Source organism: Nicotiana tabacum, chromosome 2 (assembly GCF_000715075.1).
Source record: "Nicotiana tabacum cultivar K326 chromosome 2, ASM71507v2, whole genome shotgun sequence".
NCBI classification, from domain to species: Eukaryota; Viridiplantae; Streptophyta; class Magnoliopsida; order Solanales; family Solanaceae; genus Nicotiana; species Nicotiana tabacum.
This window is the reverse complement of record NC_134081.1, coordinates 104,099,133-104,115,163: the sequence shown is the minus strand read 5'-3', so window position 1 is coordinate 104,115,163 and position 16,031 is coordinate 104,099,133. Positions and strand designations below refer to the sequence as shown.

The window sequence follows — 16,031 nt, the reverse complement described above, 5'->3', positions numbered from 1 at the left end:
AGCATGAATGTGAAATTACGAATATTTAATATATTGGCTCACCTCTCATGTTCACATCCTATTATGGCACCAAATCCGTACATATTTCAAGTAAAATATGGCTATACTGTTGGCTTTTCAAACTTGAAATTCGACATGTTTGAAAGCGAACTTTTTGTTTGCAATTGCATCTACTTGCAATTATAGCCTTAATTGTCTGGTTGGCTAATCTTGTCAGGTAGGAGTAATATTTTCGTACACACTATCTTCCCTAAACTTCATTTGTGGGAATATCTGGATTGTTGTCATTGTTGTTGGCCAATGTTCTAAAATCAGTTTATTTTAAAAAGTATTTTTCTCAAAAATATTTTTAAACAAGTATCTTGAGTGAGAAGCAGTTTGTTTAACTAATTAATTTAAAAATCACTTTTGACTAATAATTAGTGTTTTGTCAAATTTTTAAAAAGTATTTCTAAGTGTATTTTTTTTATTAAAAATATTTTTGGGGAAAAATTACTTTTTCTGATTTTCAACAATGCTTTGCTTCAACTCAACATAACTTTATTTTTTTTAAAGTTTGACCAAATATCTTAACTTTAGGAAAAAAATACTTTTGACACTCCAAAAAAAACTTGGCCAAATAGACTATTAGATGTTTCTCAAATAAAATTCTAGTTTTTCATTATTCCTAGAAAATATATGTATATTCCTTCTGAATGGGTTGAGATTTATATTAGCAAAACGATATACCATACAAGTTGAAAATGCTAGATTATTAGTACCTTCATAAAATTAAAGCAAACAGGAAAAATGTGACGTTATCCATTATTTCAGTATCTTTCAATCCTGATAAAAAATGATTTTTGCCTTTCTAATATTCCATGAATGATTAAAAGCAAAAGTTGGAATTCAATTATTCAACTTTCCCTTTGCTTTAATCTTCTTTTCCTTTTAGAGAGAGCTCAATTTCTGTGGGCTCTTCGACATTTACAAACAGTTTCACAAGTCTTGAAAATTACACACTTAAGCAATCGATATAAGGAATGTACAATTATCGTTGCACCTGGTACAATATAAGGAATTTAAAGATTAGTACTCAATTAGTATTTCTTTTTACTCATTCAAATCTTGATGTTTGAGCTGGCATTGACCGTTAAAACTTAAAAGACTTTTTGCTGCGCCTGCGAGTACTAAAACTAGACTTATATTCAAAATATTTTAAGAAACACAATTATATACCCCACGCGCAGTGCCACGCGCCACTTTCCATTTCTGGGCATTCCTTTTCCAGCTTCTTCCCCAAAACCCCCCTCTTCTCATACCCCAAAATTGAGATTTTTCTTAGATCTCTGCGAATGCGACAATGAGCCACCGGCAGCGTTCACCGCCGCCGGCGAGACAAGTCCCTATAGACGAAGAACCTTACAACATCATCCCAATCCATAACCTCTTAGCTGACCATCCTTCTCTCCGTTTCCCCGAGGTACGCGCCGCCGCTGCCGCTCTACGTTCCGTCGGCGACCTGCGTAGACCTGCATTCAGGCCTTGGAAACCTCACTATGACCTCCTTGACTGGCTCGCCCTTTTCTTCGGCTTTCAGGAATCTAACGTTCGTAACCAGCGGGAACACATTGTGCTTCACCTCGCTAATGCTCAGATGCGTCTCTCTCCGCCGCCGGACAACATTGACTCACTTGACCCCGCCGTCCTCCGTCGATTTCGCCGTCAACTCCTCAAAAACTACTCCTCCTGGTGCTCTTTCCTCGGTCTCAAATCCAACGTTTGGCTTTCCGACCGCCATAATTCCTCCGACCACCGCCGTGAGTTGCTTTATGTCTCACTTTACCTTCTTATCTGGGGTGAGTCTGCAAATCTGCGTTTTGTTCCTGAATGTTTGAGTTATATTTTTCATAACATGGCGATGGAACTGAATAAGATATTGGAGGATTATATCGATGAGATGACTGGTAGGCCGTTTTTGCCTTCAATTTCTGGTGAGAATGCTTTTCTGGATCGGATTGTTAAGCCAATTTACGATACGATTAAAGCTGAGGCTGAGAATAGTCGGAATGGTACTGCCCCACACTCTGCGTGGCGGAACTATGATGATATTAATGAGTATTTCTGGAGTAAGAGGTGTTTTGACAAGTTGAAGTGGCCTATTGATACTGGGAGTACATTCTTTGTGACTACTAACAAGGGAAAGAAGGTGGGAAAGACGGGGTTTGTGGAGCAAAGATCATTTTTGAATTTGTATAGGAGCTTTGATAAATTATGGATCATGCTAGCATTGTTCTTGCAGGCTGCAATCATTGTAGCTTGGGAGCAGAGGGGGTATCCGTGGCAGGCACTGGAGAGGAGGGAGGTTCAGGTGAGGGTGTTAACAGTCTTCTTCACGTGGAGTGGGATGAGGCTTTTGCAGTCACTGCTTGATGCAGGAATGCAATATAGTATTGTTTCGAGGGAGACCCCATGGCATGGGGTGAGAATGGTGTTGAAGATCGTGGTTGCTGCAGGGTGGATTGTGGTTTTTGGGGTATTCTATGGGAGGATTTGGACACAGAGGAATAATGATGGGAATTGGACCAGCGCAGCTAACAAGAGGGTGGTGAATTTTCTTGAGGTTGCTTTTGTTTTTGTTGCTCCAGAACTGTTAGCTTTGGCACTCTTTATTCTGCCATGGGTCAGGAATTTTCTTGAGAACACAAACTGGAGGATATTTTACCTGTTATCATGGTGGTTCCAGAGTCGGACATTTGTGGGTCGTGGGCTTAGGGAAGGCCTTGTCGACAACATAAAGTATTCCCTCTTTTGGGTGGTAGTGCTTGCGACCAAGTTTTCCTTCAGTTACTTCCTACAGATCAAACCTATGATTGTTCCAACAAAAGCACTGTTGCGCCTCAGGGATGTGAAGTACGAATGGCATGAGTTTTTTAACAACAGCAACAGGTTCTCAGTAGGATTGCTTTGGCTTCCCGTTGTCCTGATTTATCTTATGGATATTCAGATATGGTACTCAATCTACTCTTCATTTGTTGGGGCAGCTGTTGGATTGTTTGATCACTTGGGCGAGATTCGGAACATGCCACAGTTAAGGTTGAGATTCCAATTTTTTGCAAGTGCAATTCAGTTTAATCTGATGCCAGAGGAGCAGTTGCTGAATGCCCAAGGGACTCTAAAGAGCAAGATCAAGGACGCCATCCTCCGTTTGAAACTCAGATATGGTTTTGGTCGACCATTCAAGAAGCTTGAATCAAACCAGGTAGAGGCTAACAAATTTGCCTTGATTTGGAATGAGATAATTGCAACTTTCAGAGAAGAAGATATTCTGAATGACCGTGAGGTTGAGTTGTTGGAGCTTCCACAGAACACGTGGAATGTTAGAGTGGTTCGTTGGCCATGTTTGCTTCTCTGCAATGAGGTGCTGCTTGCTCTCAGCCAGGCAAAGGAGCTGGTGGATGCTCCTGATAGGTGGCTCTGGCATAAGATCAGCAAGTATGAGTACAGGCGGTGTGCTGTTATTGAGGCTTATGACTGTACAAGGCATTTGCTGCTGGAAATTGTCAAATTGAACAGCGAGGAGCATTCTATCATAACAACCTTCTTTCAGCAGATTGATCAGTGGATTCAGCTGGAAAAGTTCACAAAATACTATAATCTGACTGCTCTGCCCCAGATCCGCGGAAAGTTGATTGCTCTTCTAGATCTCATACTCAAGCCAAAAAAGGATGTTGACAAGATTGTGAATGTTCTACAGGCCTTATATGAGGTTGCCACTCGGGATTTTCTGAAAGAGAAGATGACTGGAGATCAGCTGAGAGAGGAAGGTCTGGCTCTTCAGGCCTCTGCGACTAGATTGCTTTTTGAGAATATAGTTTCATTGCCAGATCCAGAAAATGAGACTTTTTATCGGCAGGCTCGCCGCTTGAACACTATTCTTACATCCCGGGACTCTATGAGTAATATCCCGAGAAATCTTGAGGCGAGACGTCGACTTGCCTTCTTTAGCAATTCTCTATTTATGAACATGCCACATGCTCCCCAAGTTGAGAAGATGATGGCTTTCAGTGTTTTGACGCCTTACTACAATGAAGAAGTACTGTACAATAAGGAACTACTTAGAACTGAGAATGAAGATGGGATTTCTACATTATATTACTTGCAGACTATTTATGCCGATGAGTGGGAAAATTTCTTGCAGCGAATGCGTAGAGAAGGAATGGTTGATGAGAAGAAAGAGTTATGGACAACGAAGCTGAGAGACCTTCGTCTTTGGGCATCGTACAGAGGGCAGACTCTTTCTCGCACAGTTAGGGGGATGATGTACTACTATCGAGCCCTCAAAATGCTGGCCTTTCTGGATTCTGCATCTGAGATGGATATCAGAGAAGGATCAGTGGAGCTTGGTTCTATGAGGCATGATGGTGGCATTGATGGTTTAAGCTCTGAAAGGTCTTCGTCTTCAAGGAGGTTGAGCAGAGCTGACAGTTCAGTGAGTATGTTGTTTAAAGGCCACGAGTATGGGACTGCTTTGATGAAATTCACATACGTTGTTGCTTGCCAGATATATGGTACTCAGAAGGCCAAAAAGGATCCGCATGCGGAGGAAATTTTGTATCTGATGAAAAATAATGAAGCCCTTCGTGTAGCATATGTTGATGAGGTTCCCACAGGAAGGGATGAGAAGGATTATTATTCTGTGCTTGTGAAGTATGATCAAAAGCTTGAAAGGGAAGTTGAGATCTATCGAGTTAAATTGCCTGGCCCCTTGAAGCTTGGAGAGGGAAAACCAGAAAATCAGAATCATGCCTTTATCTTTACCCGTGGTGATGCAGTTCAGACTATTGACATGAACCAAGATAACTACTTTGAGGAGGCACTGAAAATGAGGAACTTGTTGGAAGAATTCAAACGCTACTACGGTATTCGCAAGCCTTCAATTCTTGGAGTTCGGGAACATATATTTACTGGTTCTGTGTCATCCCTTGCTTGGTTCATGTCAGCTCAGGAAATGAGTTTTGTAACCCTGGGACAGCGTGTATTGGCCAACCCCCTGAAAATCCGAATGCATTATGGACATCCAGATGTCTTTGACAGGTTTTGGTTTCTAACAAGGGGAGGAATAAGCAAGGCATCCAGAGTGATCAACATCAGCGAGGACATTTTTGCTGGCTTCAACTGCACACTGCGAGGTGGCAATATCACCCACCACGAGTACATTCAAGTTGGCAAAGGAAGAGATGTTGGGTTGAACCAAATATCTATGTTTGAAGCCAAGGTTGCCAGTGGCAATGGTGAACAAGTTCTTAGCAGGGATCTCTATAGGTTGGGTCATAGGCTGGATTTCTTCAGAATGCTCTCTTTCTTTTATACAACTGTAGGATTTTTCTTCAATACAATGATGATTGTCCTCACTGTATATGCATTCTTATGGGGACGACTTTACCTTGCACTTAGTGGGGTTGAGGATTCTGTTGCTGCAGATACCACCGACAACAACAAAGCACTTGGTGCCATACTGAACCAGCAATTCATCATCCAGTTGGGTCTTTTCACTGCGTTACCAATGATAGTGGAGAATTCTCTTGAGCACGGTTTTCTTACATCTATTTGGGAGTTTCTAACAATGATGCTTCAACTTTCATCTGTATTTTACACATTCTCGATGGGAACTCGTGCTCATTACTTTGGTCGTACTATTCTTCATGGCGGTGCAAAGTACCGGGCCACTGGGCGTGGTTTTGTGGTGCAGCACAAGAGTTTTGCTGAGAATTATCGTTTATATGCTCGTAGCCATTTTGTCAAGGCAATTGAACTTGGTCTGATACTTACAGTGTATGCTTCATACAGCCCTGTTGCTAAAGGAACTTTTACATATATAGCACTGACCATCTCGAGTTGGTTCCTGGTGCTGTCATGGATTGTGGGGCCCTTTGTGTTTAATCCTTCTGGGTTTGATTGGTTAAAGACAGTGTATGATTTTGATGATTTCATGAATTGGGTATGGTACCGTGGTAGTGTTTTTGCAAAGGCAGAACAGAGCTGGGAAAAATGGTGGGACGAAGAACAGGATCATTTAAGAACAACAGGTTTGTGGGGAAAGATACTGGAAATTATCCTAGACCTTCGCTTCTTCTTTTTCCAGTATGGCATTGTATATCAGCTAGGCATTGCTGCTGGAAACAAAAGCATTGCTGTTTACTTGCTTTCATGGATTTATGTGGTGGTGGCTCTTGGCTTTTTTAACATTACAGCTTATGCTCGGGATAAATATGCTGCAAGGGAGCACATATACTTTCGACTTGTGCAGCTCCTCGTTGTAGTCTTTTTCATAGTCATAATTGTTGCTCTACTGCAGTTCACGGCTTTTAGATTTAGTGATCTCTTCATCAGCCTGTTGGCTTTCATTCCTACTGGTTGGGGTTTCATTTCAGTTGCCCAAGTGTTACGTCCCTTTTTGCAAAACACTATGATATGGGGAACTATTGTGTCTATGGCGCGGCTATATGAGATAATGTTCGGGATTATTGTCATGGTACCCGTGGCAGTACTTTCTTGGTTGCCTGGTTTCCAGCCAATGCAGACAAGGATCCTATTCAATGACGCATTTAGTAGAGGTCTGCGGATATTCCAGATTGTGACTGGAAAAAAGCCTAAGAGTGACTTGTGATTTGAGGTAAACTTTCTAACCTTTAGGCGTGCAGAAAAACGTTTTAAGTTTTACATCCTGCTGCAATCAATGTGTTTTCTGTATTTAGCATATACATGTTTTGGTGTGCAACACCACTTTTTGTTCATCATTCGTAGAGTGCCTCTCACAGTTGCTACTAAAAAGAGATTGTTTCTACTGCCATTAACAATTTTCTGATTAATGATTCTATCACGTGTACTTTCTCTTTGTTTATCCGACTTCCTATTTTTTATGCATACAGCTTGCTTGCCCAGTTGTGTGGCATGTAATTAGTCATTGAATTCTTTCATTTTATTTTCCTTTTTGCCTTTCTTTTGTTGGGGGTGCGGGGAGGGGGGGGGGGGGTTCAACAATAATATTCGTGGATTCATATTGAACCTGCAACTGGTTATACTTATGTACGAGGGACTTAAGTATTTTACCCAGCTCCATCCGTCTGTCTTGTTTTGATTTTATCTCGTTTTGAGCCAATTGTGGATGAAAAGCTTCAAAACTCTAAGAGTCCTGGTTAACTTGGTTCTGCTAGGAGCTGTATTCTTCTTTCATAAAACTATGGGTGCACCACTGAAAAGGCAAGGAAAAAGAAAGTACTATATGGGAACCGATCCATGTTCCTTTGGATAAATAACTCAATATTCAACCAGGTGCACAACCAGGTGCACCATTCAACTTTTTTGGAGTATGGGGGCCAACAGATAATATTAGATCAATTTTACGAAATATACACATAAAATACCTAATTTGGCGGAAAAACCATGGGTTCACGTGCACCGTAAAAACGGCCTAAATCCGCCAGAGTCTACGCATGGCAATCTTCTTAAGTTGGCCAACATACCATTGTTTCTGACCACTACTCAATTATTCCCCTTAAACAGAAACTCTTTTGTCTGTGTAGATCAACTCTTGACTAGCGTCAGAACCCTATATATGAAAATATACACCTTATTTCTCACTTTTCATAGCAAGAATATTGACATGACTCTGAATGCTATCATGTTTTAGAAGGATGCTCAACATAACTCTTGTGGGCATTGATCGTGTAGTGCTAGTTTCTAAAAGCCCATTTATATGTACAATTTATTTAGCTATATACTTATTCTTCTTATTCCATGGAAACTAGTTATCTTCTGGCTATCTATAGCTCCTAAAAAGGTCTTATTTCAACAACAACCAACAATACCCAGTCCCAAACGGCTATATGAATCCTCACTTACCACATTACTCCATCTAAATTTTTTCATGCCAATTGTATGCAAATTAAAAAAATATCATTGTTTTTGTTGCCTGTCCTGGAATTCGTGTTTTTGAGCTTTCCTCAATTTGCTGGAACTTATTTCTTGTGTAACTAGAATTCTCTTCCTTTGTCACTTTCAGGACCCATTGGAACATTTTGTATAAGTGATCCATGTACTTCATTGTCCAATATACATCTGACAACTAAGTGCGGTATGGAAACCTTCTCAACTCTTCAATTTGAATTTAAATTATGGTTCAGTTTGGTTTTCTGTGAGTTATTCAATTGTTTGTTCAATTTATCAACCATCTTGTTTAGAGCCGAATCATGAATATCTGTTACTTTTAACATTAAATATGAAGCCGACCTTTAAAAAGATGAATATAGATAACTTTGGGAGTAGTTACTTATGAGAAAGATAGCATTAGAAGTTACTCATAAATAGAGAACATTAGATTCACTTTCCGGTGAGCATTTTCAACCATCTTCGGCATGGAGTTGAACTATGGTTTAATCTGATTTCTCGTAAGCTGAATTATGCGTAAATCTGTTTTTTAGCATTAAATCTGAAGCTGACCCTTAAGTATAGATATTAAGATAAAATTAAAAGCTGCCTGTCGAATCTTGAAATATTTTGCTGCTCTTATTATTGCAAAATTTTTACTTGTTTTCCACGTTTAATAAAACTGGTCTATTAACTTAAATGCGCAGAATAGTTTACTACATTCAAGTCCATCTCAGAAGTGTTTTCACTTTATCTTTAGCCACTTTAAGATAATATAGCATATCTAATTAGCGAGGCATCAGGACCGCAATTAGAATCGCCCCAAGGGCTTTGGTCTAGGGGTAAGAGCGTGGCGCGTGATGTGTGGGTTTTGCGCTCACGGGCGCTCACGGGTTCGAACCCAGACAAAAGCCTTGTAGTTGAGAAGGGTAGAGGGGCGAGCCCATTATCCACCTAGCTTCGAACTGTGCGCCATTGGCCATCGGGGATTTCGGAGTTTAAAAAAAAGACTACAGTTAGTATCGGTATTACGGAATATTTCCTTTCCTGCCTAGATGGTATGTTTCCTTTCCTTTACTAGTCAGAAACCCAAAATTTTACTAGCCCAAAATTTTACTAGTAAAGAACAAGGGGACTAGATTCGAGTAAATAGTACTCAGACGTACCAACTATTGGCTCATTTTTCTAAAATCTTACAGTTATAGTAGGCTGAACTAGTTAAGTTGGGAGAGGATCAATCTTATCAGTTAACTTTAGGCTGACAGGTTTTTTAATGGTCTTTGGCCCTTTAACGGCATTTAAAATGTAAAAGTTTTACTACTCTAGTACAACTTCATCCTATGTGTTCCACTGGGCCACAAATTCTTGCAACCTGGTGTGCTTTTGGTAAGTTTTTTTTGGTACCTGTGGTATCAGCGTGCAAAATTTGTACGTGACACACATGTATTGTTGCTTACACGCTGTAGCGAGGGGTAACCTTTTCTTGCACATGCCGAATGCATGTAGTAACCGGGTATTAAGAAAAGTGGACCTTAGACTTTACTAAACTCCATAAGTTAGCTCATGAAGCGAGAATTGTCCAAACCATATAAAGAGACTACAACTCATGCCCTAAACTTAACACCCCTCCATGCCAGAACTGGACATTTGGAGTGTTGATAACATAATATTGGGTCCCTACATTGGGTAACTCAACATCAGGGATAGCAAGGGATACTGCAGGTTCTGACTCCTTAATAAAATAAAAATTGGACTTTGGATCTACCTCAACCCCAAGAGCTAACTCATGAGTTGAGAATTGTCCAAGATCAAATATAAGGAGACTGCACCCCATACCCACCACCTTTGGTACTCTAACAAGTAACAACGAGTGCGGAGTTGTCGTTTACTTATTTTGTTTCTCTTTTAACGCTAACCTACTTCAGATAAACCTTAATTTTGCCGAAGATACTTAAAATAGTTGCTTTGCTTTTGCAGGGATGAACATTAGTGTGAAGTAGTAGATACAGTACAGAGTTTGAGAGGCTAGGAGGTTCAATATTTTTTTTATTGTAGAGCTTGTAGTGTGAATTATACTGTGTACTTGGATTACTATTAGTTTGGTTGAAGCAGCAGACGAGTTTTCATTAAAGGTTCATCTTTTGTAATTGTTGTAATCATATGTTTTATCATAGTAGGTGCACAGATGAGGAGCATTATCTCCGCAAAATCCATACAGTACTGATCTTTGAGTTTCTATTATGAGCAACGTGTAGTGTAGTAGCAATTTCTGCTGTATTAAGTGCATTTTTCAAAGGTGTTTGAAATATTAGATTTTTTTGTAGTTCTAATAGAAGCTATAGCCATTACTGCGTTTTATACCTAATGTCTGCTCTTTTTACTTGCCGTAATTAAGAATGAATTTCAGTTCTCTTCCCGTGGGATTTATTTTTTCGTGTGTATTAATCATTGCACCCTTTGGCAAAGGGAACTTGTGATGGCTGATTTTTGTACTTGCTCTAAAGTGTTGTCATTTTCAGTAATAACCATGCCACATGGTCCTTGGCCACTGACACCTCAAAAATCTGAATAAAATAAAATAAAAGGAATAACGTCACGTGATAAATGGGTTAAATTCAAAAATAGCTAGATTTACAAGTGATAATTGAAAAAATAGCCATAATTTCAAAAGTAATCGAAATTTAACCATTTTTCATGTAAAGATAAATCTGAACGAAAACACTGTTCAAAATACGGAAAATATTCCAGTATAATATACTGGAGTTCGAATTTTTTACATGTGAACTTCCAGCATAATATACTGAAGTTTCAATATTATGCTGGAACTCCAGTATATTTATACTGGAATTTCATCATAATATATTGGAGTTCCAGCATAATATGTTGGAAGTAGGGGTGTACAAATCAAACCGATAACCCGCACCAACCCGAAAATCTGAGTCAATCCCGAAAAAAAACCCGACTAGTGGTTTGGTTTGACTTGGTTTGGTATTGAAAAATAAAACCCGATCATAATAGGATTGGTTTGGTATTAACTAAAAAAAGTCAAACCGAAACCAAACCAACCCGACATTACATGTATACATATTTTATATATTGGATAAATAAAAATATTTATTAGAATGTAAGTTATAAATATTTCTTAATTTTTTTTATAATTTCTGTATTTAGCATAATATTTTAAGTTGGTTTTATAGCCCATATAAATGTTTGTTTTTTTCAGGCCCATAAAAGAATAATTGAGCCCAACCCAAAACTTAGTCCTAAAGCAAAACTAGATTAGTCCTAAAGTTGTTCTTAAACAATTAAAATCATTTTGTCTCTTCTCCAAAAGTACTAAACCCTATCGTTCCATTCCCATTCCAAAACCCACAATTAGCTCAAACCCTATCAATTCTCTTTTGCTCTCATCGGTAAGGCTCTTCCCTTTCTCATTTTACATGTTTTCTTTTAACTGCATACATACGCCTTACTTTTTCTCAATTAACTAAGATTTTTCTTTTTCCGATTAGCGAGTATTTTTGCAAATCTGTTGTATTCCTCCCTATTATCGAATTCATTTGTTTATTTTATTTCTCTTAGATGATAAACATGAGTAATTGACTGTTACTTAAAAAGATATTGAAACTTTTTTACTTATATTTTGAATCACTTGGTTAAATAATATGGACTATGTAAAATTAAGAGTGATGTATTTCCTACATTATTTCTTACATTGATGTATTTCAAAGGAATATAAGTTTGAAAACATGTTAGAGGAAGTCTAGAAAATTGAGCAAGTTGAAGAAGGTAATAATTTATATTCAATTGTTAATGAGTATGGTTATTTTTTATATTATTTAATATTAAATATGTTAATTGTTTCTTTTCTTTCGGAATATGCATACTCACCTTTGAGGATTGATTAGAGGGATAGTTAACTACAATTTGCTTCATGATTATTTTTGGAATCTTTACTACTTTAAGGTAATTAATTAAAAGAAATTTGGTGCATGATTTTTAATCGATTAAGAAACTTTTGTATTACATTGTTTCTTTAAGGTTCAGTTGATTTGACAGTTGGAGAAATTAGACTTTTTACAATACTTAAAGCAATTGATTTGTCCATGATACTCCAACCCGCTCTTTCTAATTATTTATCTAAGGTTCAATTGAAGTTGGACATGTAAATTGCTTTAAGCTATTATTAGCATTTTAGTGTAAAGTGAAAAATAATTTATAAAGTAGAGACGTTGGAGCCATACAACCTATTGACTAGCATAGTTGAGGTCAATGCTAAAAATTAAAAACATGATTGTTATGGGTAAAATTGTATTTAGGACTACAGAAATATTTGGAACATAAGTTTATTAGAAAAAAAATTCGAAAAACCCGAGAAAACCCGATATTGAAAAACCCGACTTTTGTTGGTTTGGTTTGGTCTATAGATTTAAAAATTCGATACAATTGGTTTGGTTTGGTAATTGCAAAATCCGAACCAACCCGACCTATGTACACCCCTAGTTGGAAGTTCATACACATGTGCTCTAATCTCCAGTATATTATGCTGGAACTTTCCGTGTGCTGGAGTTCCAGCATAATATGCTGGAAGTTCATACACAAGTGCACCAATCTCTAGTATATTATGCTGGAACTTTCCGTGTTGCAGCAAAATAATGACTATTTTCAATGAACTAGTCTTAAGGTATGCGCTTTGCGCGTGTACCATATCTCGATGAGTGATTATTTTTAAAAAAAAAATAGATATTCCATTAAAACTGTTTAAGATTATAAATAAAAATTTCAGCTCTAGAGTTGATAAATTTTGGTCATATATATATATCTAACTCAATAAAGGGAGAAATTCTACTTCATAAAATTCATCGATCATCATTCCATATATTTAACTTAAACTTAATTTTATTTTTATAATTTTATCATCTCAACTTTACAAATTATCAAGCCTCCATTTAAGTTTATACAAGAATATGTAGCATTTGAAAATTTAAGAGTCTGTACCCTTATTAATAAAAATAAATAATCAATATTCAAATAGGTGTTTGAAAATATTATTAAGCTCCTGAAAATAATAAATATTGCAGGTAATTACAAAATCTGTGTTTGTAATTTAATTACCACCAATTGAGAATTCTTTACCCATTACCTTTTGGATTCCACTAAAATAAAATTCGTGAAGTGGTTGATTTATCAAAACTAAAAGCGGAAAAAATCTTAATTAATTAGTTGACTTCAAAATCTTATATAATAGTAAAGTTTATTAATTAATTATGGTATGGTTTCTCTCTCATTTTTCTTTTATTATCTTAAATATTTTCTTAGTAAACTAATCTCATTATTGAAAACCCAGTAAAAAAATAAGTAAGAAAGGGGTCCAATTTTAATATGAAATATGTTGTTACATGTAATTTGTTATTTGATAACCTGATGAAAATTAAGTTTTTTTTTTTTTTTTACACTATCATTGTATGAAAATTAAACTCTTAATATACATAAAAGATGAAACTTAACTTGAAATTGGAGCTATCATGGTAGAATAGCCTATAGGTTACTCGAATCCCCTTCGTCGGAAAATTACACTGCATATATAAGACAAAACTCATTTTGCGCTTTTATAGATTATATTTTAAATTTACTTGACACAATCTAAAAGCATAACTCAGTAGCCAAGGGGTTTCAAAAATTTTGTGAGATTATTGGTTCATAATTTTTTAATTTTTTTTTCTTTTTTGAACCTATTATCGAAAATCCTGCGTCTGCCATCGGATGTTAGCGTATCAAACCACTGCGGCTTTCATTCTTTTTCATTCTAAGCGTGCATGTCTCTTGTTAAAAAAAATGTTACTTAACTTTGTATGAGAATTTCATAAGATAAAAGAAGTGCTTAACTTTGTATTAGAATTTCGTAAGATAAAAGAAGCCAGGACCTTACCATGATTGACGAACCACTGGTCAATTAGCGGCAATAAAAAAAGAAACTAATAGCACGCAGAAAAGAGGACCAAGCTTGAAATTAAAAAGTCTTCATCATTATTGTAGAAATCGAATAATAGGCGATGTCCTTAAGAATTATTGGTGGAGGAAGTTAGCTTTTATATGTTGAAGTAATTAATTGCAATACGACTAAAACTTTAACTCCATATTTAGTCATAATGAAGAAAATAATATAGAAAATTAATCGATTCTAAAGTCCTAAATATTAAAAAATTAACTTAAATTATAATTTTGTCCAAAGTAAAATTATTTTTAAAGGGTAAAAAAGGCGAAAGACATTTCGATAGGAGTTTCGTGTTTTTAATATAGTATAGATTTATAAACGTTGGCTATTTTTCAACTAACAGTTCGAAAACAATTCAAAAACTGACTAGCATGTGCTATTTTTATGATATAAATTGTAGCAGTGTTGTGCAAATCATTATTCATAAATTTGGACTAATTTATCGGGCACTTTGTTATCTTCTATATGCACATATATTGATAACTCTCTTCATTAAAAGTTTATTCAGATAAAAATGAAAATTTCTACAGCTGAAAAAATATCAAATATGAATTGACTCAACTTGCACATTTCCTGTGGCCTTTCATTTGGCCAGATGCTAAAAATTTCATTAAGTCCACGGCCAATTCTTTATGATTTCATTTTCTTCACAGGTGTCTCCACGTTAAGGGACCTTTTGTCTCGTTAGTACTTTGAACAGTTCAACAAATTTTTTTATTTGAACTTTTTTCTTTGATAGGACAGCTGGTGTCCTTTTCAACTTCAAGTTTGTACAAATATGTGGCCTTATTGAGATGAAAATATCCAATATTTAGAGACTAGAGATAATGCTGATGGCCTTTTCAACTTCACTAGTGCATCCGCCAAGTAGATTAAAAGCAACATTAATTAAAATAGAATAGAATGGTGAATTAGCTATGTCCAAGAAGGTAATTCAAATAAAGTTTGACTAAAGTCTAAAGCTAGTTAAAGTATGTCGTTGTTAAGCCTTTTGACAGCAAGGGTGACTTTGTTATAATTGATTTTTTAGTTGTTTTCTTACGTACTAAAAAGTCTAACTTTTAGGGTGTGTTTGTTATAACGGAAACGTTTTCGTGCAAAATGTTTTGTAAGAAAATATTTTTTTGAAAAATAAGTAGTAATTTTATTTATTTTTTGGTGTTTGGTACGCAAATTAAGGAAAATAATTTCTCAATAGTATTCATAAATAATTTAGATGCAATAAATATGAAGCTATAAACTTTCGAACTAACAACTTTCCAAACCCACAAATTTCATAAACTTCTGAACCACTAAACTTTCGAACCCAAAAACTCTGTAATTTCTGAACACGCAAACTTCCAAACACATAAACCTCCGAACTCATAACTTTGGAACTCGTAAAATTTCAAACATGTAAAGTGAAAAATGAAAAAATCAGAACTGAAAATATATATTAAAAAAAAATGAGGACAAGGGGATGACGGGGTTGGAGTGGGTGGGTTGCGCAGAAAAACAAAAAAAAATAGAAAATTAAAGTTAGAGGGGGGTTGGGGTTAGATGCGAGGGTAGGTGGAGTTTTTGAAAAATGCTTTCCTAACTTTTTCTAGGAAAATCATTTTTCTTCAATTTTAGGAAAATGTGATATCTAGAAAAATATTTTCCAAACTATTTTGTGCAATCAAAAAGTGAAAAATGGAAAAATATTTTTCGAAAAATATTTTCTGTCATACCAAACACACCCTTAATATTAATTAATAAAATCATATTAACTTTTATTATCTCTTTAATTTGTTTATTGAAAATATAACAAATACTCTGAGACTCTTTACACCGGGTAACATTAGTAAAAAGAAGTTAATTCCTTATTGATATCTAAAATAAAAATAAAAAATGTGGACCACAAAAAATGGTAAAATGGTGTGGGGTAACCACTATTTAAGGTGGTAATTATTTTTTATCCAGCAATTCTAATGTTGAGTAAAAATAGCCATTACTCTATTAAAATTAATATAAAAAGACATTTTTACCCTTTCTTCCATTTCTTTTCTTCCCAAACTCTCGCTTCTCTCTCGATTAAGGACAGTGAAAGAAAATATGGTTGAAAATGGACATGACAATGTCCGTCGGCATGGTTCAGGAAATATGA

The 16,031-nt window shown here is 36.1% G+C and overlaps 1 protein-coding gene and 1 non-coding gene across 2 annotated transcripts; both read left to right on the top strand.

Annotated features, from left to right (window-relative positions):
* The first annotated feature begins 1,194 nt into the window (after positions 1-1,194).
* LOC107811977 (callose synthase 12) lies at positions 1,195-10,266 on the top strand. The gene is made up of 3 exons (XM_016636977.2): positions 1,195-6,655; positions 8,045-8,116; positions 9,886-10,266. The coding sequence occupies exon 1, from the start codon at positions 1,343-1,345 to the stop codon at positions 6,647-6,649; it is 5,307 nt and encodes a 1,768-aa protein (XP_016492463.2). The 5' UTR covers positions 1,195-1,342; the 3' UTR covers positions 6,650-6,655; positions 8,045-8,116; positions 9,886-10,266.
* On the top strand, positions 4,287-4,365 carry LOC142174152 (small nucleolar RNA J33). Its single transcript, XR_012703488.1, has one exon. It is a non-coding gene; the product is annotated as a small nucleolar RNA J33 (small nucleolar RNA).
* Positions 10,267-16,031: the final 5,765 nt, after the last annotated feature.